Below are 20,338 nucleotides of genomic sequence, written 5' to 3'. Positions count from 1 at the left end.
AAAAACTAAAAAAACCCAAAACAAACAAAACAAAAAACCTCATTCTAAGACAAGGGCTCTCAACCTTTTGCTGATTAGTTTCCTAGCATCCCTGGTTGCTTACAGGAGGAATACTTTACCCCTCTGGAGCAAGCTTGCAGACTGGCAGGGAAGAATGACTTTCTGGAGATGTCTTATGTCTATTTTTCCTGTAAGCTCAGAAATATATGCCTGTAATCCCAGCGGCTTGGGAGGCCTCAGACTCCCAAGGAGGACTGTGAGTTCAAAGCCAGCCTCAAAAATGGTGACGTGCTTAGCAACTCAGTGAGACCCTGTCTCTAAATAAAATACAAAATAGGGGTGGGGATGTGGCTCAGTGGTTGAGAATGCCCCTGAGTTCAAGTCCCAGTACCAACAAAAAACAAAAAACAACAACAAAAAAGATTTTCAAATTGTCAGAGAAAGAGCTGATGTCTATAACTGAACTAAAACTTCCACATTCTTGAAACACTGCATTCAGCAAATCCAGGCAGAGCACACACCAATTTATTTTGAAATGCAACACAGATCAGTATTTTATGAATACAACTTATTACTACATTAACATTTTCAGGTAAAAACAGCTTTCAAATGCATGCATAGAAAGTTTAAGCATAGTCTTTGAACTCCTTATTTCTAAATATACAAAAAATACATTTAAATTATATAATTTTAGTGAATCAAAGACTTATAAAATTACAATTTTGGTTTTCACAACATAGAAAAAATACAAAAATGATTATATATCTGGTTGTATAATTTTTTTTTTACCCAAATTTTAAAGGAGCACTGTATATTGGATTTGATGTTTTAGAATGGTTGATCTGAAACTCAGAACTGAAAACAATGCTCAGGTTGGACCACATTGACACCAGTCTTTTATTAGAACCGCATAACCAATACAACAGGGTCAGGAGGGCCTGATTCCCCACATGCCTCCTGGGCTCCACACCTTCCTTCCCACCCAAAGCCTGCTTTAGAGGCACTTCCCCATGTGGGAGGACAGTGTGATGAGATCCCAACCCCAGCAAGCAGGATGCAGCAAGATGCAAATCAGCAGCTTGTGTCTGTGAAGCTGCATAAACCTCAAAGCACACCTCAAAGGGGCCCCAGTGGGGGTCTGCAACAGCAATCTGTCTTTGACTATGCACTGAAATTAAACTTCTAAGTCTGACAAAATACCCACTGAACATCACCTTCCTTGTTCACACTTCATAAGAAGATGTGACATCTGGTGGGGTTGGATGTGCTCAAATTTATAAAAGAACACCACCACTTCAAAGGAGAAATTAACTTGTGTTAGGGAGAAAAAGAAAGTGACTGAGAGAGGTTACGGAAGGACACAGTGACATGCCTTACTTATCTGCCATAAGTATTTGAAACACTGATGTACAAAACGCACGTGGGGGGTTGAGACCCTTTTGGAAAAGGGAGTTGTTTGCTATGTCCTCATTGCCAAAGTTCAATCTGATGTAATCCCACTGTAGGCAGTACAATATTTTCCATAAATGTGACAAATGATAATAGACTTGAATGAAACTCCCCGTCCTGCAATGCTGGAAAACCTGCCCTTTCCACCCCACCTTCTGCAACAACCCCAAAAACAAAGGAAAAAATCTTAACCAAATCCAGTTATGAGGCTGATATGATACCCAAGCTATTTTACAGTAGAAATATATTTTGGAAAAGTATGAAGAGAAAAAAAGCATAAAAACAAATTTCCCACATGTAAAAGAATAGATCTAACTCAAGTGTTGACTTGGCCAAGTAGAATCTTAATGTTTGATTAAAAAATAATTTAGTACACACCTGCCTGCATGAGCTCTTCAAGCTTTTATGGACCAAAAAAAAAAAAAAAAAAAAGGATTTAAAAATTTCGTTTTAAATTAACATTTTTCTGATATTATCAATTATATTTTAAGTGACATTTACTCATCTAAGCTAGACTTTTAAAGATCAACAACTAAAAGAAGAAAAAATAATGAAGAAGGAAAAAAACTCCATAAAGATACTATGTTTATAATCTAAGCTGTGTTATCAATCTCATCTTGGGTTTACATTTTCATCCAACCCTTTCTTGGGTTTTAATGCACAACTGAACAATTAAATAGCATGAAGACATAGCACTGTCCACAGGACCAAACTATTCTGTGGCTGCTCCAACATGCAGAGATGATCTGCTTTTAGCTCAAGACTGCCCATTCAGAACATAAGCTGCCTCTGAATCGACAAGTTGGTGGGAATTAACACAGGACCATAGTTAGGCAAATTATCTAGACAGAAGAGTGAATTAAACATTAAATAACAGTATATAAAGCCATTCCTGAATGCTTTCCCAAACTACATTTCCAAAGCAACACCTTCTATATGCTTTTAATAATAGACTCCCTGCTCCTATGTGACGAGATGGGTTTCGAGTCCATAAATGAGAATAGCTATTGGCAGATACATTACTCAGAGGTGCTCTGCAAACAGTACTGGGCAAGGTACTTGTCACTTACTAACTATTGAGTTTTACCTCTCAGAGAACTGTCATTTATTAAAATAAGATTGAGGCCGAGCTCCAGGTAAGTTAGGTTCTTTACAATATACACATACTTATTAAATTCAAGCACATTTCTTAGTGGCAGGCAGTAATGACTCAACTGAAAACAAACGGAAAGGCTCTAGTGGTTTTCTGTTTAAGGGCACTACCCCAAAGCTTCACAGGCATATACGTTTTAGAATTCATTCACTAGATATGAGGAGCTAGGTCCCAGCCATAACTTCAGAGCATTCCAGAGAACAAAGTTTGCCGCTTCAAAAATACAAATAGTTTTCCAGCATGCAGTCAAGCACTTTGAGAAGGGAATGCGAACGCACTGCAGGCTGCAGCTCAACTCCGCTGCCAGCTGGTGCAACTTCAATGCTCAGACTGTAACTCTCAAGTAGTTAGTGTTACAGACCTTTATTTACCAGATACAGGAAGGACATAGGAGATAAAATGCCAAATCCCTTTCTAGCGCCATCGTGAATATTGGGATCTTCTGGTTGGAAGAGCATGCGGAAATGGACCAGCCAGGACATTGTATGTAACAGCCTTTTTTTCCTTTTCTTTTTCTTTTTATAAAATCCCAGGCCCATGTGACACTGGAGTTTGGTTTTTGTTTTGTTTTAGTATTTTAAAAATAGTTCTTACTTATATTCTATGAAACGTACTGGGAACTCAAAAAGTCTGCAGCATTTTTTGATCATTGAAAAGTTTGGTTGGGGGGGTGCAGAAAGCCGGATCTATTCAAATTTCTTGTGTTCTTCAGTATGAGAAAGGATCTTTCTTCTCTGGTGTATCATGTGGAAGTATAACTGGGGAAAAACTGAAAGAAAAAAAGAACTGGTTAAGGAGATCATTTAAAACTGCATGCCCTACTTCAAGTGCACAGACTTGTGGAAGGGGAGAAAAACTGAATTATCTTCTCCTGCTTTAGCTAAGAATGGGACAGAGAAGAATGATGCCGCAGAGCTGCCAAGTAACTTTTTTTTTTTTTTTTAAATTGTGTTGCTGGGGCTGGAACTGAGGGCTTCCAGCATGCTAGGCAAGTGCTCTGCCACTGAGCTACATCACTACCAGGCTTGCCAAATAACATTCTTTACAATCTTTTCTATTCTCTTCACATTTATTCTGATTAATTTTACAACACCTAGGTGAAAATTACTACTGATTGAGTTACTCCTATTTCAAAGAGGAAGAATCCAAGCAACAGAGAAGGTAAGCAAATTGCCCAAGGTCTCACAGCAATTCATTAACAGGGTCAGGACCAGGTTCTAGCCTCCTGACCCTTAGCCTATCCCAGTGCGTCTCAGGGGATGGAGAAAGGGATCTCCCAGAAGCACTTCCTGAAAAAGGTTATTCTTTTAGTGCAAAGACTGAGGAGGAGAAGGAAGCTACAACATTTGATTTGAACACAAGTAAGCCAAGTTTGAATGTAGAAAAAGCCCTTATCAAAAGGAAGCTGGAGCTGGGCACAGTGGCACACGCCTGTAACCCTAGCTTCTGAGGAGGCTGAAGCAGGAAAATCACAATTCAAGGCCTTGTCTCACAATTAGAAATTTTAAAGAGGGGCTGGGGATGTAGCTCAGTGGTAGAGCATTCCTGGGTTCAATCCCCAGTACTGGGTGAAGAGTGTGTGTGGGGGAGAAGTCAGGATCTTAGTTACTGGACCTTCTGTTCTTGGTCATCTCATAGAATAACATGAAAAAAAAGTACTTGTTCTCAAATGAACAGACTGGTGCTGCCTTCCTAGGGACCATGTGGAAATGGTGGGGGTGTTGCTGGCATTTAGCATGTAGGTCATGGATGCAACAGATAACAGTCCCCAACTAAGAACTGCCCACCCCAAAGGTCTAGTGTCCCTAGTGAGAAATGCTGGTTGGAGCAACCTGGCCTTTTCAGTAACTATAAACTAGGGTTCAATAACTGTGTGAGCAACTCCAGCTGAGATGGCTTTGGTGCTTCTCATTCCTTCCCCTTCCCAACGGTTTCAGTATCTGGTTTTTAGACAGTTTACTGTATTTTTGGGGGGAGGCAATTTCTACTACTGCTAACTCTCCCTGGATAGTTTCTTCCTTCTTAAGTGGATGCCAAATTGGCCAAATTTCAAATGATCCTCCCAAAGTCCTCCAAGACGTCAGGGGGTGTGTCAGGGCTGATCAGCTGCAGGGGAGTCAGGGTGTTGGGCAGTGCTGCCATCCACTCCACTCCCTATTCCCAGGCAGGAAGTATTTAAGAAAAGACACAGAATTTGAAGATAATTTAATAGTGCGAGGCCTATTTTGGTATAAAAGCAAGAAAACTTGACAAGCTCTATAATCTAAAAACTGCAAGTAAAGATATAATTAAACCATAAAGTATGCTAATTGTAATCATTTAAAAATGTGGGTCCAGTTACATTTCTAGATTTCCTTTAAGAGAGGAAATCGCTGTGAGCTGGGCATGCAGAGGAATCTTTCCCTGCTTGTGTTTGTGATTACACTACCCCACAGTGGCTGGCTGCAGTGTTGGGGGAGGATAGTGATTCGAAAGCCCCTGGTGGCACTTACAGTGAGAAGATAAAACACCTTCATTCCCACGGTAAGGGCAGTGGCTGTCCACAGGGTCAGATGGCAGAAAGCAGGCAGCTGTGGCTCTTTCTTCCTTTTGCAAGTCCCACAGGTTTCTCAGGGCCCGAGGGGAAAGGAGTGTGTGTAACAGGCTGGGGGCTGGGGTGCTTGGGCTGTCTCTACCCCTCCAATGGTGATTGCTTGAGTGGACAGGGCTTTGACCATCTCCACAGTATTGTCTGGAAACAACTTCAGACATACAGTCACTACCTTTAACTACACTTGACTATGCTGAGGACCACTGGAGATCTCTACCCAGCAACAAGCTACTGAGAATATCGACCTTTTGCTCTCCCAATTTGGGAGACACAGAAGGGGAGAGCTGCTGGGTACATGTATGCCTGTCTGTGTGTGCTGTGGCAAGGTGTGCTCGTGGTCACTGGCAGCCTGCAGAGTGCCAGCTTCTTGGTGTCTCCACTTTGCAACTGAAGCACAGCAGGGGAGAAGCACCTTGCCAGGGACTCAAGGGAACACTAGTGCAAGAACACCCCTGGGGGCCAGGCTCCTAAGCCATAATTCGAGGTACATGTGCAACAATGAATCAGGACCATGAAGGAAAAGTGTTATTTATATAATACATGTACACCATCTACTTCTAATCAGAAAAGATTAAAGAACCGTAAACTGTAGAAAGAAAACCAAATTTGCTAAAGTAGATTGCATGTCAATAGGAACCTCACCCAATTCTGTACTTTCTTCTTAGAGATAAAAAGCATTGGAAAGTTAGAAATGTGTAGTTGGTGGGGATGGACTGTACAAACTGGTCTCAGTACTAACAACCTGAACTACTGAAAACAGTGAGTGCCAGCAGACAGGAGCGGGGATCTGCTGCACAAGAGACATTTGGGCTGCCATCTTGCCCCTGGGTGGGGAGTGAGGGATTTGGAGGGAATCTTTAAATCTGAATTTGAAATCCATCCCTTTTTTTCTGCTCTATAAGAATCAAGCTGCCTTTTAAAAAGTTACATTAGATTTTAACCTTGCCAAGTTCTCTTACCAAAAGGAGGCTGAGACTGGAAAGAGCAAGGGGCTGAGGTCGCAGAGTGCTACTGGAGGACAGTCCTACCCTTGTCTTTAAAAGACAGGTAGCCCTCAGGTCTGTGCTCTCTTTCTTCTCTATCTCTCAAGGTCAAGAAGAAAAATTCTTCAGAACTAGCTATGTTGTCCTTCAGGAATCCTAGCATCATGGAGGGCTGTCTGTGTCTGACCAGCCTTGTCACTACATCAAGAGGGCAGCGAGGGGACTGTGGTTGTAGCTCAGTGATACAGCACTTGCCTAGCATGTGTGATGTACTGGGTTGATTCTTAGCACTACTTAAAAATAGATAGATAATTAATTAATTAATTAATTAATTAAAGATATAAAAAATACAGTAACATTATTAAAAAAAAGGGGGGGCAACAGGAGGAGAAAAAGGCTTGGCAGAGGTTGGTCACCAGGGAATAAAAAAGACTAGCAGGTGCAGACAGATTTAGGCAGATCTGGGGAGCTGTTTCTGGCATGAAGGCCTCCTTAGAATAACTGGACATCTTTCAGGCAATCTGAAGTTGGCACCCCTGGATTTCCGTCAGTGTGGAAGCATGTTGTTATGGGACTGAGTCCACAAGACCCTCCCTTTCCTTTCCCAGTTATCCAACCTGATACATATCTCTATTCATTCAAAAGCCATGTTGAACTGAAATAAACCCTGGGGTGCCCTCGGGAGTGGAAGTGCTCCTCTGAGTGTGCTAACACTGCAGTTGGGCACTGCTGCTCTAGAGACAGGAAAAGGAAACTCTGAGGGAACAAAGAGAGAAAGGTGAAAAACAATGTTTGTTTCTGTTACTTTTTTAGACCCTTCCATGTTTGCTTTTTGAGTGAAAATCAACTACCTTTTACATATGGAGAGAGAGGGCCTTTAGGTGCACGGTTCTAGCACTACAGAGGAGGACTTGATAATGAATAAAGACTGGAAAATGAATCATGAAGCAGGATTGCGTCCAAGAATTTCTCCAAGATAAACATTCACATGAGATCTGGATGTAGGTTTTTTTCTCACAATGCATGAAATGCAATTTTCCACAGATGGACACAAACATGTTGCCTGTGACTGTTAGGATGATTTGTCCAGATAATGCTGTGGGCTGAAGAAAAATCCATCCCTGTCTGAGTTTAACCTGGGGCGCAGGGGAGACTACAGTATCTTCTATAGACTAAGATAAAATTCAGAGTTGCAAGAGCTGCAGTAAGAGCCAAGTGAGAAGAAACATTAGCATTAGATATCCTTGGTGTGCAGGAGTCAATTGAAGAATTTACGACTGGATATCAGAACCTTGAGCCACTGGAACTGTCCTCAGAGCTTCAAGCACAGCTTTTCCTCTCTGCCACTATGTTCACAGGCATATTTGATACTCCATATATTTGAACCTTCAGCAATACTATTAAAATAACTAGAAACCATCCTGAAGGAACACTGTGTCCTATTCAGAAGGTTTGCATGCTCAACAAGAAAATGAGAAATGTAGAAAAGAAACGTTTTTATTTCGCTATTTGTTTCTAGTTAACTACCTTAAAATGAAGCAAGACTGCTTACTTTGATATGGTAAATAATGCAAAAATCTTTTCACAATGTTTTTCCGAATACCATAATAAGCAGTTCTCAAGAGGCAAGAAAATAAAAATCAAGGTAAGGCCTTTAATGGCTTTTTTGTTTTCTACTCAGTACCCCCCCACCCCCAGTACAGAGTTAATCTATCCTGGTATTCAGTGTTTCAAACCCACACACTGAGAAGGGCTGCATTTTGGCAGCTGTATTGAGAAGGGTTCATCTTTATTCAATTACTAATAGAGAAAATTACCTTTGACAGTTAGTATTCAATAAAAACCAAAGTGTTCCCAATAAATTAGATTTACATTTACTTGGCTATGCTGCAAAGACAATCAAAGACATTGAACTCTAGTTACTGTAGAGCCAAATTTTAAAATATAAATAAGTATATGCATAACTTTTAACTTACTTGGAATGTAGGAGATCATGACCAGAATCAGGAAGGCATGGTAGTCAAAGGAGAAGTTGTATTTGTTGGGTAAACTGATGGAGTACAGGCCAGCCTGCCTGACAAAGGGTAGAGCTGCATAGATGGTGAGCAGTTCTCCGGACACTCCCATGGGGTACAGCACGATGAAAAGTGTGTACCTAAAACAAAACAAAATATCTGTATGAGGTCAGAAGCCAGCTTTACTAAAAGAGTGCTCCCCACCCCTCCAATCAGAACTGGTCTTTTAGAAAACTATTGTTTCTATATTTCCTGTTTAGCTACTGTCTAAATTCAGGTTTTACAAGCCAGTTTTTGAAAAGGGTCAACAGTAGATATATGTTTCTGAATGTTTAAAAAAAAAAATGAATGTGCCCAGTCAACCTAACTAATAAATAACGTTTCAAAACAACTAAGGTGATGACAGATGCTGGTAAAGCTGGGGAACTAAGTCATGCTTTACAGTGAAGGGTTCTGCCCTGGGGGCTGAGGTGTGGAGTTGGGGGATTGAGAGCAGTTGAGAGGAAGGTGCTGCTGTCTAGGAGTTCCTGGAACATATGCCAAGTCTGGTCTGTGGACTGAAGAGATAGCACATCAACATGTTTACTGCCTTCCAAATGCCTGTACATTCTATTGTGGAAAATGAAGTGTATGCTAATTTTATCCTTAAAAAATTAATAATAGTTTCTGGTCATTAAGCAGTTTTTCAGTTAAAACATACCCCCAAGAAAGGTCATGCAGTAGCACACCCTGTAATTCCAGCTACTCAAGGGGCTGAGGTAGGAAAACTGCAAGTTTGAGGCCAGCCTGGGTGACTTAGTAAGAATCTGTCTCAAAACAAAAAATCAAAAGGGCTGAGGGTGTAGCTCATTGGTAAAGTGTCTCTGGATTCAATCCTGAGCACCAAAGAGAAAAGTTCTCTCTGTTTCAAAAGAATTCAGAAAGCAGTTGCTACTCCTTGGAATGAACCTGGAAACCATTCTGAGATACAAGGATTGCTGAAGGAATCAACAGATATGACTTTAAAACACCTTGAGTTGTTTGTGGCTCATAATGAACAATAGATTCCAAACTTCCAGGTGTAGGAACTGTGCTGAAAAATCTATGAAGATGAAGGGAAGACACTGCCCACTGAAAACTTAGCTCTTTAAGGAGGATATAGAAAAAAGAAGAATATTCTATAGGTTGTGGAGAAAAATGGGAAAGACCAGCAGCTTGGGAGGCTGAGGCAGGAGGATAGGAAGTTCAAAGCCAGCCTCAGCAAAAGTGAGGCACTAAGCACTCAGTGAGACCCTGTCTCTAAATAAAATACAAAATAGAGCTGGGGATGTGGATCAATGGTTGAATGCTCCTGAGTTGAATACCTGATCCCCCCCCAGCCCGCCATAAAAAGGGCAAGAGAATCTTTCCCCAGGTGGTCCATCCCCAGGGCTCAGGAGGCTGAGATAGTGAGTTCAAAGCCAGCTTGAGCAACTCAGAGGCCCTAAGCAACTTAGCGAGACCCTGTCTCAAAATAAATTATAAAATGGGCTGGGGATGTAGCTCAGTGATCAAATACCCCTGGGTTCAATCCCTGGTACAAAAAAGAAAGAAGAGAATTTTTTCTCAGTAATAACAACAGGGCTTGGACTACAACTTCTCCTGCAGCCCAGTAGCCAGCTTTCCCAATGGCTGTGTAGGCTGGTTAGTAGCTGCTGTGTTTCCCATTCTTCCTCTTTCCTAATAAAAATGTTTATTGCAAAAGATAATACAAATAAAGGATTTCTCATACTTGACAAGTTGGAAAGAATTGGATTATGCCTCTAATTTAATAACTGAACTCATATATTGTCTGGCATCCACTGTTTTTCTTCTGTGAAAAGAAGCATTTTGGTTCCAAGTACAATTTGGATCCTTCAGCTTTGTGATACCCCCTAGCCCCCAGTCTTTTTCTAACTCAGAAAACTGCTTACAACTGTCTCGTGGATTTGTTAAGATAAACAGATGAACTATCAGCCTTTTGCCCACATCATAATGAATATTAACTGGTAAAAAAAATTGAAGCAAAATAAAACTGATAAGCTAATACTACCATGTAATGTTTGCTATTAACTGAAAATTAATTTAAGAGTCCTAGTTTCTTGGCAAAACTGAGACTGGGAGAATTAATTGGACATGGCCCAAGAACCCAATAATGGCAGAAGTTCATCAACAAACAATAAAATTTGATGATTTGATGGAACAACAATGACCTTCCCCCGCTCCCACCCTGAAAAAAAGGCTGTTATACCAACTCTCCACTGAGCAATTCAACTGAAAAGAATTGATCCCAATAAAGAAGACTTACGGTCAAATGTAAAGACTTCGGGATAGTGCTTCTATGACCCTTATCCTGATGAAATCCACAGCCTAGATTTATTCCCGACCTCTGTCTCGTACAATTTTATTTTTAGAAACTCAGAGGCAATATTTACACAATAAAGGGCAAATGTGGTGATAGATAATTTCAAAGGTTGTCTTTTCTGCATGTACTTTTTTTTACCTGGCCCATTTGATGAGGTAAGGCAGATGGTTTAATAGACTGAATGTATAAAAGGAGTAACGGATAATTTCCGTGATTGTCCAGGCAATAACAAACAGGAGGACGCTGTCTTCACTCTGAACCTGAAGGAAAAGGAAACAAGTGAAAATGAACACAAGTGTTAGGGTCGAAGCATTCACCAAGTGCAGGGCTGGTGCCAGGTGACAGTCAGTGGTCTCTGCCTTCAGTGGCCGTAGCCAGCACAGAAAGGGCTCGCCAAGTGAAGGCACACATGCGCTGATAAGGGACTCAGTTCATCAACAAGCGAGAGCTGTAGGGAAGGAAGGGATGAGCCGTGGCAGACAAGTGATCTGATGCTGGTGGGACCCAGAAGTAGTTAGGTAGGGAAGTCAGAGGCAAACTGGTGAACAGCTTGGGATCATCACATCAATGTGATTTGTGTGACAACTGGGAATCCAAGGACATTCCAAAAAGGGGGAATGTAATAATTAGAGCTGAGCTGAAGATGAGGCTCATTCACTGGGTAAAATGAATTTGGAGGAGGAAGAGCTTCAGACACTGATCCACTGAGGGCTTCTTCCTGAGACAAGGGCTGCCTTAACTCCCCCATAATTACAGAGGCTTCCATGATCACAGGAGGCATCTAGAGCCAGAACTTTGCCACTACCAGACTCCTCTGAATTTGTTTTTATGCTGAAAAAACAATAACTTAAAAAAAATACATCTTAGGTGTTTCACAGGAGACGTTCTTTTGCATGAGAATTTATGGTTGTGGCAATAACTTCCAGTACCCCTTTGCCCCATCCCAGCTGGGCTTATAATGGACGTTTGTTTGAAAATCAATAGTAAGAAACAATCTTACACTGCAATTCACTTTGGTTCCCATTCATATACTGGATCAGAATTAAAAAACCCGACATGGTAAACTGAACAAATCTCCCAAGATGGATTTTCTCTCCTTCACCCTGAACTGCATGGCAGTCCAGCCTTAACTTTTGCTTCTTTCCATCTACAGGGTTAATGATTTTAGCACTTATATTCTTTCTCAGAAAGTGTACATGGAGCGATCCACCTACACAATGAAATAAGTAGTCATTTACATAGCTATTAACTAAATTGCTCTGACAAAGAATTTCATAAATGCACAGTTACTATTCTCTAAAAATAATAAGAATTTTATACTGTCAAGAGCAAGAGTACTTTTTGTTTTCCTGGTGATTTTTTATTAGCCAAAGTCAAGCAAAAACTAAACCATCTTTAAAGCGTTCATGTCGAGATTTTTTATTCTGTCCACAAACCCTTGCTCAAAATCTGTCTATATTAACATAGACATTTGGAGCACAAGGCATTGTGTGTGTATTTTTTAGTCCTCCTCATCTAAAGGTGATATTTTTATAGAAATGGCCAAAGCCCTGCCTAAAGGATTCTGCGATGAAACAAGAAATTTCACCAAGAGTTTTTATTATAAGTCACCTTGAAAACATGGAGTGTGTTTTATCTATCTTTTATTTTCCAAAAGCACTTTATGCTTTTCACAAGTAGGAGGTCAATAAATATTCGTGGAGCAGAGGAACAAAAATCAGATTACTATAAGGCTCAGTTCCCTTATTTTTGGTGCCTGATAATAGTTTCTGTGTAGTCTTAGTGACCTTAAAGTAGACAGGTAATAAACACATTAAGCCCTCCACACCTCTCATTTTGACCCAGCCTAGAACTTAGGACATGATCTTCACTGCTGGACACGGAACACTTTTTATATCACCTGAGTCTGCTCTCAGAGCACAGCTGTGAAGATCAGGTTCCAAGTCTTTTAAAAAGGCTGGGGATGGGGAGAATGGCCATTTTGTGCAATGATAACTTCAGATCAATAAGAAATCCATCACTGTTATCATGAAGGGACTTGGACAAAGTCAGAGATTAATTATATCTGATTTGCAGAAAGATAATTATCCAATAACACAAAACAGAAGCAAAATGTGAAAAATAAGTTAAAAACAGTGAAACTCAAACTAATATGTGTACACTCAGGTTCACAGCGACATTGTTCACAAAGGTCAAAAACTGGAAGCAACCCAAGTAGCCCTTGATGGATGAAAGAATAGACAAAGGGAGCTTTGTTTTGTTTCGGGGGGGTGGGGGTGTTTCGGGATTGAACTCAGGGGCACTCAGTGAGCCACATCCCCAGAGCTATTTTGAATTTTATTTAGAGACAGGGTCTCATTGAGTTGCTTAGCACCTCCCTTTTGCTGAGGCTAGTTTTGAACTTGAGATCCTCCTGACTGTCTCCTGAGCAGCTGGGATTACAGATGTATACCACTGTACCCCGCTAAAATATTTATACACAGTGGAATATTATTCAGCCTTATAAAGCAAATTTGTATACATGCTACAACATAGACAAACCTTGAAGATTATGCTCAGTGAAATATGCCATTCACAAAAGGACAAACACTGTATGATTCCACTCACATGTAGTACCTAGAGTAGTCAAATTCGGAGACAGAAAGTAGAGACAGAAGGCTGCCAGGAGCTAGGGTAGGGGAAACAGGAAATTATGGTTTAATTGGTATGAAGTTCCAGTTTGAGAGATGAAGAAAGTTTTGGAGATGGATGGTGGTGATGATTTACAATAATGGGAATGCACCCGACACACCTGAACCACACACCAGGAAGTGGTTAAAATGGAGAATTTTTTATTGTGTATATTCTCCCATGATAAAAAAATAAAATTAAAGAATAGGAAAATACAATTTAAAGGGACTAAATGTAAAGTTATATACATAAAAGTGTTTAAAAAAGAGTAAGAGGTTTGCTTTAAATACATTTCAAAACAACAAAATGACTCCAAGTAGAATGGAGAAGACCTTGGCTTATGAAACCAAGAGATTTTCGTGAGCTTGATAGGAGCCAACAAGGTATGAGGGAGCTGCAAACAAACCAGCCAGTAAACAAGCAGTGTTCAGCCCCCGTGACACTGTAGTTTCCTCCCAACCACATTCTAAATAGATCAGACCCCACCTCAAGGTCACAGTCTGTTGTATAACCCCTTCAACTAGCAGAGCTTATCTTTGAAAAGGAAAAAGGAGTACTTTATAATATGTAAAAGAATACCATATGTAAGAGGCACGTGGACCTGAGACTAATGGATAAAATCAACAGGGGACTGATTTGCTTGGATCAAAATGAAAACCTATAAAACAAACCAGCTGACTAATAACACAAGCCACTTCAAGAAGCTGTGTTCCTGGGCCCTGGACATTTATGCAAATTGAGATTGCCCAGGAGAGTCCTACAGAGTATGAAAGGCAGAGCTGGATGGAGATGATAAGGGCTTCCTTGGAAAAGAGAATATATAAAACCTCTACATGGAAAAGGCACAGTATTCTACTGATACTAACTTCCTTGATACAGCTGAAATTTCTTTAGTTGAGGGGGGTAAAAAACGAGTAGAGACTTTAGTAGTACTTCTTAAAAATAATTTGCCTTTACAGGAAAATTGCAAGTTCCAGCCTGGGCAACTGAGCAAGACCCTATCTCAAAATAAAAAATAAAAAGGACTGAGGATGTAACTCAATGGTAGAGTGTCCTGGGTTCAATATCCATACTGTGGAAAACAAAAGATAAAGTTGCCTTTATCAAAGAAGGCAGGGGCCAGATATTATATATACCTGCAGTACCAGCTACTCAAGATGCTGAGGCAAGAGGATCATTTGGTCTACAACACTGGCCTGGGCAATACAACAAGACCCCATCTCAACAAACAAACAGGAGAGGAGAGGATAACTGAAAAGCTACTGACTGCTGAGCGGGTAGGATGGGAATATTTCCCTGGCTATTTATTTTTCTCTTGATGGTAAGGACTTCAAGGGTCCATGTCTCATCATTTGGTTTCCTCAGTCCCAACACAGGGATGTGCAGAATTAACGATCCTTAATTTGGATGATAACTTGTGTTTTTCTCTACGAAAGCCAGAGCTGAGAATGAGAAAAAAAACAAAACAAAAATAATTTATTTATTTATTTATTGGTACCAGGATTGAACCCAGGGGCACTTAATCACTGAGGTAGGCCTCCAATTTGCATTTTATTAGAGACAGTGTCTCGCTGAGTTGCTTAGGGCCTTACTTGTTGCTGAGGCTGGCTCTGAACTCGCAATCCTCCTGCTTCAGCCTCCTGAGCCACTGGGATTATGGGCGTGCACCACTGTGCTGGTGAATTGAGAATATTTTAACAAGTAGGAACCTCTTATTTCTTAAAGGTCGGTGACTGTGAAAAACAATCAACTGATAACCTCACAGAAACTTTTAAAAGCTAGTTTAGCTTAGGAAGAAGGTTTTTTTCAGAGGCAAAGTTCAACTCAGCTACTTTTTTTGAATCAAGAACTAGAAACATATAATTTTATTAATTATCAAGAATAACTGGTTTAATATGTTTGAATAAAGATTTGCATGCAAATGTTATAGTAGTATTATCACTTATAATAGCTGAAAAGGAAAAATAACTCAAATATCTATCAAATTGGTAAAAGGAAAGGTAATCTGATACATGCCACAATACAGATAAACCTCAAAAAACATGCTGAGTAAGAGGTCAAATGCAAATGACCCCATATTATACAATTTCATTTATATGAAATGTCAAAATCCAGAAAAGGCAAATTTGGAGACAGAAAGTAGAAGAGTGATTGCCAGGGGCTGAGACTGGGAATTAACTATAAAAGGGCACAAAGGATCAAGCTAGATTATGGTGGTGGTTGCACAACTTGATACATTTACTAAAAAAGCAATGAATTGTACACTTAAAATGGATGAACTTAAAAATTATAGCTCCATAAAAGTGTTTAAAAAAAGAATAAGAGGTTTGCTTTAAATACATAATATTGCCTTTTAAGGGGAAAAGGGGTACTTAGGGCAAAGGAGAAGTGAGATAATGGGGAATTATCAAGGCAAAGGAGAAGAGGCAGATTACTGGACAGTAGTTTAGGACAGTTTATCAAAAAAGTCTTAAGTCCGTGTTTTGGAGCTGCATGTCCACAATGATCAGCACAAACTGGTGGGGGGGGGGGGCAGCTCTTGCCACAGGGTCAGTGCTGCCTGATGTGGCACATGGAGCTCTGGATACTCCATGCCACAGATGCAGATTCCCACCCCCTGCTCCAAAGCAAGGAAGGAGGAGGCAAGGTGTAGGCGGCTTGTGTGATTTAGCCAAGGGAGTTTACACAGAAATTCAAGCTGGAGAAACAAATGGGCACAGGAGAAAAACCTTTATACACAAATAGCATCATATGTTTGACTTTAAAAGGCACTGGGAATATCAGTACATGAAAAGCTGTCACTTTTGTTACATTCAAAGAAAAACAGATGGTGTACATAAGAAAACTACTATTGTAGAAACCCTATTCTTCTTAGCACATTGGAACCTGCTGCTTACCATTCTGGTTATTTCCAAGAGCTCTCCCTGACCAACCCTTATGGTAAGCATTCTCTTTCCACATCTTAATAATCCTCTCATTGGGAAGAGAGGAGAGAACAAAGGAGGAAGGAGAAGAAAGAAATGAAACTGTGGTAAAACTGAGACAGTGGGACTACAGTCTGTTCTTGGAAAAATTTTTCTTGGAAAAATTATGTAGAGTAGGTCTGTCTTAGTCTGTGCTATGACCAAATTCCCTAGACATAGTGGCTTAAAACAACAGAAATCTATTCTCTCATATTTTCTGGAGGCTGGAACCTGGACTGGGGTGGCAGCTTGGTTGGTTTCTGGTGAAGACTCTCTTCCTGGCTTACAGACAGCTGCCTTCCCGATGTGCCCTCACATGAGGGGTGGGATTGTGAGTTCTGGCATCCCTGTAAGGGCACTGATCCCTCATGACCTCACTAAACGGAACTATCTCCCAAAGGCCCCATTTCCAAATGCCATCCCCTGGGGAGTCAGGGCTTTATGCATTTGCTATGTGAGTGGGGGGCAGGGCTGGGGAGGCACTGTTCAGTCCAGAGCAACATTCCAGACCAGGTGTTTGCAAACTTTTCTTGTAAAGGGGCACTAGATCATAAATAATTTGGGTTGTATACTACATGCAGACTTTATCACTTATTTATCTTTGTTGTTTTTTACAATCTTTAGAAATGTAAAAATTATTACAAATTGCAGGCTTAATTTGGCCTCATAGGTGAACCATTCTAAGTTTCACAACCTCCCAACTTTCCTCTTCCTGTGACCTCTTTACCATACAAATGTCCTTCTTTAGCCTTCCTTTGACAGACTGTGTGTGTGTGTGTGTGTGTGTGTGTGTATTAGAGGGGTAGTCAATATGCAGTAATGTGCTGTATCTCTCTTTCTTTTTATGGTACGAGGGACTGAACCCAGAGCCTTATGTAAGCCAGGCAAGCACTCTGACACTGAGCTACCTCCCAAGTCCCAGTAACTCAACTCCTGACTTTGGATACATTTTTTTTTTTTTTTAGAATTTGGTCATTGTGTGATTTTATTATAATGATAACATCAGAGTATATTCACACAAACCCAAGTGATGTAGCTTACTATACAACCAGTATACATGACTGTATGTGATACTTTCCTAAGACCGGCAGCATAGATCTGTTTATACCAGCATCTCCACAAACATGTGAGCCACATCTGCTATGATGTGACAATGGGTTACTGGCAATAGTAGCTTTTCAGTTCCATTATAATCTTATGGGACTGACTGACATAGGATCCATTGTTGACTGAAATGTTATGAAGCACACGACTATTTATAGCCAATGGATACTTTGGAAAAATGAAGGACTTTGTAAGAATATGTACAAGCAGTTTTTTCATGTTACATCTTAAAAATCTCAGTAATTTATTTGTGTGTGCAAGTTACAAATTGCACACACAATACAGACAGCATAAATTTCATTATCTTTAAGCGTATGATTCATTGGTATTAAGTATACTCACCATACTGTGCAACTATCACCACTATTTATTTCTAGAACCATTTTATCATCTCATACAGGAATTCTGCACCCATTAAACAACAGTTCCCCTTGCGTTCGCCTAACTTAGACCAGTATTTTACTTTCTCTAAGAATGTGTTTATTCTAGGTACCTTATAATAGTGGAACCATCCAGAACCATCCTTCTGCCAGGCTTATTTCATCTGGCGATGTTTTCAACGTTCATCCATGTAGTAGCATGCAACATAATTTATTTCCTTTTTAGACTGAATATTTCATTGCGTACAAACCCCATTTTGTTTATCAGTTCATCTGTTGATGAACATCTGGGTTGTTTCCACCTTTTTGGCTTGTGTTAGTCAGCCTTTTGTTGATGTGACCAAAATACCTGACAAGAACTTAGAAGAGGAAAAGTTTATTTTGACTCACATTTTCAGAGGTTTAGTCCATGGTCGGCTGAGTCCAAAGCTCTGGACCCAAGGTGAGGCAGAACATTGTGGTGGGAGGGCGTGGTAGAGGGAAGCTGCTCAGGACATGGGTATGGGGAAGCAGAGAGAGGAGAGGGGAAAGGGCCACAGGGAAGATGAATTCCTTCAGGGCATGCTTCAAGTGACTTGCCTCCTCAAGTCAGGCTTTATTTGGCTATAGTTACCACCCCATTAGTCCATTCAAACCAGGATAGACGGGTTAGGTCATAGCTTTCATAATCCAATCATTTTACCTTAGTCCTACATTAAGGGGAGCTTTCAGGGGACACCTCATATCCAAATCATAATATGGCTATTATGAACAATGCTGCTATGAATACTGGTGTATAGGTACACACAGTGGCTGCTTTCGATTCCTCTGATTATATATTTAGGAGTGGAATTGCTAGATTATATGGAAATTCTATGTTTAGCATTTTGAGGAACTGCCAAACTGCTTTCTATAATGGCGATACCATTTTACATTTCTACCAAGAATGTACAAGAGTTCCAATTTCTCCACTGGTTATTTGCTTTCTTTCGTTTTGTTTACATAATAACCATCTTCATGAATGTAAAGTGGTACCTCATTTTGGTTTTGATTTATACCTTCCTAATGACTAGTGACACTGAGCATCTTCTCATGTATTTATTGGCCGTTTCTATTCAAGTTCTTTACCCACTTACAAACCATTTTTGCTCTTTTTAACAATTACTGAGAAAACAATAAAAATTATGCCCAATAAGTTACTGAGCTCTTACTACATACAGCCAGGCACTTTTTTTTAAAAAACACATATTACCACATGAATTCCCATTTGACAGGTGAGGAGAGTGAGGCTTACAGAATTGGAACCCAGGTCTATGCCCTTAAACTTTGAATAGTTTTGACAATAGTTTCAGGCCACACACACACACACACACACACACACACACACACACACACACACACCCTCATAATACCTGTTGAAGAAGAAGAAAAACTCTTTAGAAATTGGGAACATTTGGACAAAACCCAATATAAGAGGAGCCTGGAGAACAAATATTGAAATGTGATGGTCATCTATTGTCATGAAAAGCACTGGTTCTCCAATAACATAGGCCCCTCTAAAGGGGAACGCAGGATGAAATCTAGATACCAGGGCAACTGGGCACAAGAAGCTTAATGTGGAGGACTGAGGAAAGTATGAAAACTATAGGTCCCTGGTATCCAGAGATCTCTGTTTGTCTGTGAGATGACTTCTTATGAATTAAATGACTCAAGGTAAAATCCAAGAATTCAACATAAGAAACAATGAATTCCCTAATGAATTCCCTAAAGTGAGTGTGAATCTTTTTCCCTGAACCTTGCTTTGCTAATAATCTTCTTTTGTTTGTTTTAGCCCTGTTTTACTTCCTGCATTTAATTTATTGTCAAGACTTATCAAAATCTATCTCATAAGTTTCTCTTTTCTATCTCTGATATGTAGTAGCTAAAATACAAAATATAGTTTCAATTCAAAATAGAAACAAACTCATAAACACAAAGGAATGCCTTATTAGGGAACTTCTGACTTTCCAGAGAGGGGATCATCCCCATGACCTCAGCCGTGCCTCTGGGTAGGTATTTAGATTCGCCTAAGATTCCTCCTCTCCCCCTTTCCATGTGGAGGAGTCAGTATGGCAGCTGAAAACTTGAGGTGATAAGGGTCTCACACAGGTATGAACCAGAGTCTGGCAGTTGAGGATGGGAGGGGTAAGGAAAAGACACAGAGGTGACGGGTGGAAGAGATGGCTCATTTGGTTTGAAAATCAGGTACAGGGAATAAATTAAACCAAATAAACAAGTAAATCAATATATTAAGGAAAATGAGCTTCTTAATATTGAAGAAACTATTTACAAACATGGAAGACAGACTGCTAGACGGAACATTGAGGTATTAGACTATAATTGGAGGGATCAATATGAACTCATAATTTATGTATGACTGTAATATAGCTATATACTTTCAGATATATATGTATATTGTGTGAGTACACGTGTATATACATATACATACATATACAGAAGTATGCCCTAGCTTCCTCTGCTGAAAGGGTCTAGACACAATGTTAGTACCAATGAGCACCTCAACTACTCAGATCTTACACTAAAAGGAACCAGTGCTCCTTGATAAAGTGGTTGATTCCAGGGCCAGGGTGGGAAAAGTACAAAATAAGTCTGGAGATCTTTTTGTTGCAAGAAGTAAGGAAATACTCAGT

At 40.1% G+C, this 20,338-nt stretch overlaps 1 protein-coding gene across 1 annotated transcript in view; it reads right to left on the bottom strand.

Annotated features, from left to right (window-relative positions):
- Nucleotides 1–503: 503 nt before the first annotated feature.
- Nucleotides 504–20,338, bottom strand: part of Hacd2 (3-hydroxyacyl-CoA dehydratase 2) — a 90,548-nt gene continuing 70,713 nt past the window's right edge. Inside the window, exons 5-7 of the mRNA XM_005338884.5 lie at nt 10,691–10,812; nt 8,152–8,330; nt 504–3,371 (exon numbers count right to left, since the gene is read on the bottom strand). Of these exons, the coding sequence (XP_005338941.1) occupies nt 3,289–3,371; nt 8,152–8,330; nt 10,691–10,812 (384 nt within the window). The 3' untranslated portion in view covers nt 504–3,288. The remainder of the gene's footprint in view (nt 3,372–8,151; nt 8,331–10,690; nt 10,813–20,338) is intronic.

Source organism: Ictidomys tridecemlineatus, chromosome 3 (genome assembly GCF_052094955.1).
Source record: "Ictidomys tridecemlineatus isolate mIctTri1 chromosome 3, mIctTri1.hap1, whole genome shotgun sequence".
NCBI classification, from domain to species: Eukaryota; Metazoa; Chordata; class Mammalia; order Rodentia; family Sciuridae; genus Ictidomys; species Ictidomys tridecemlineatus.
This window is presented reverse-complemented; position numbering and strand designations above follow the sequence as displayed.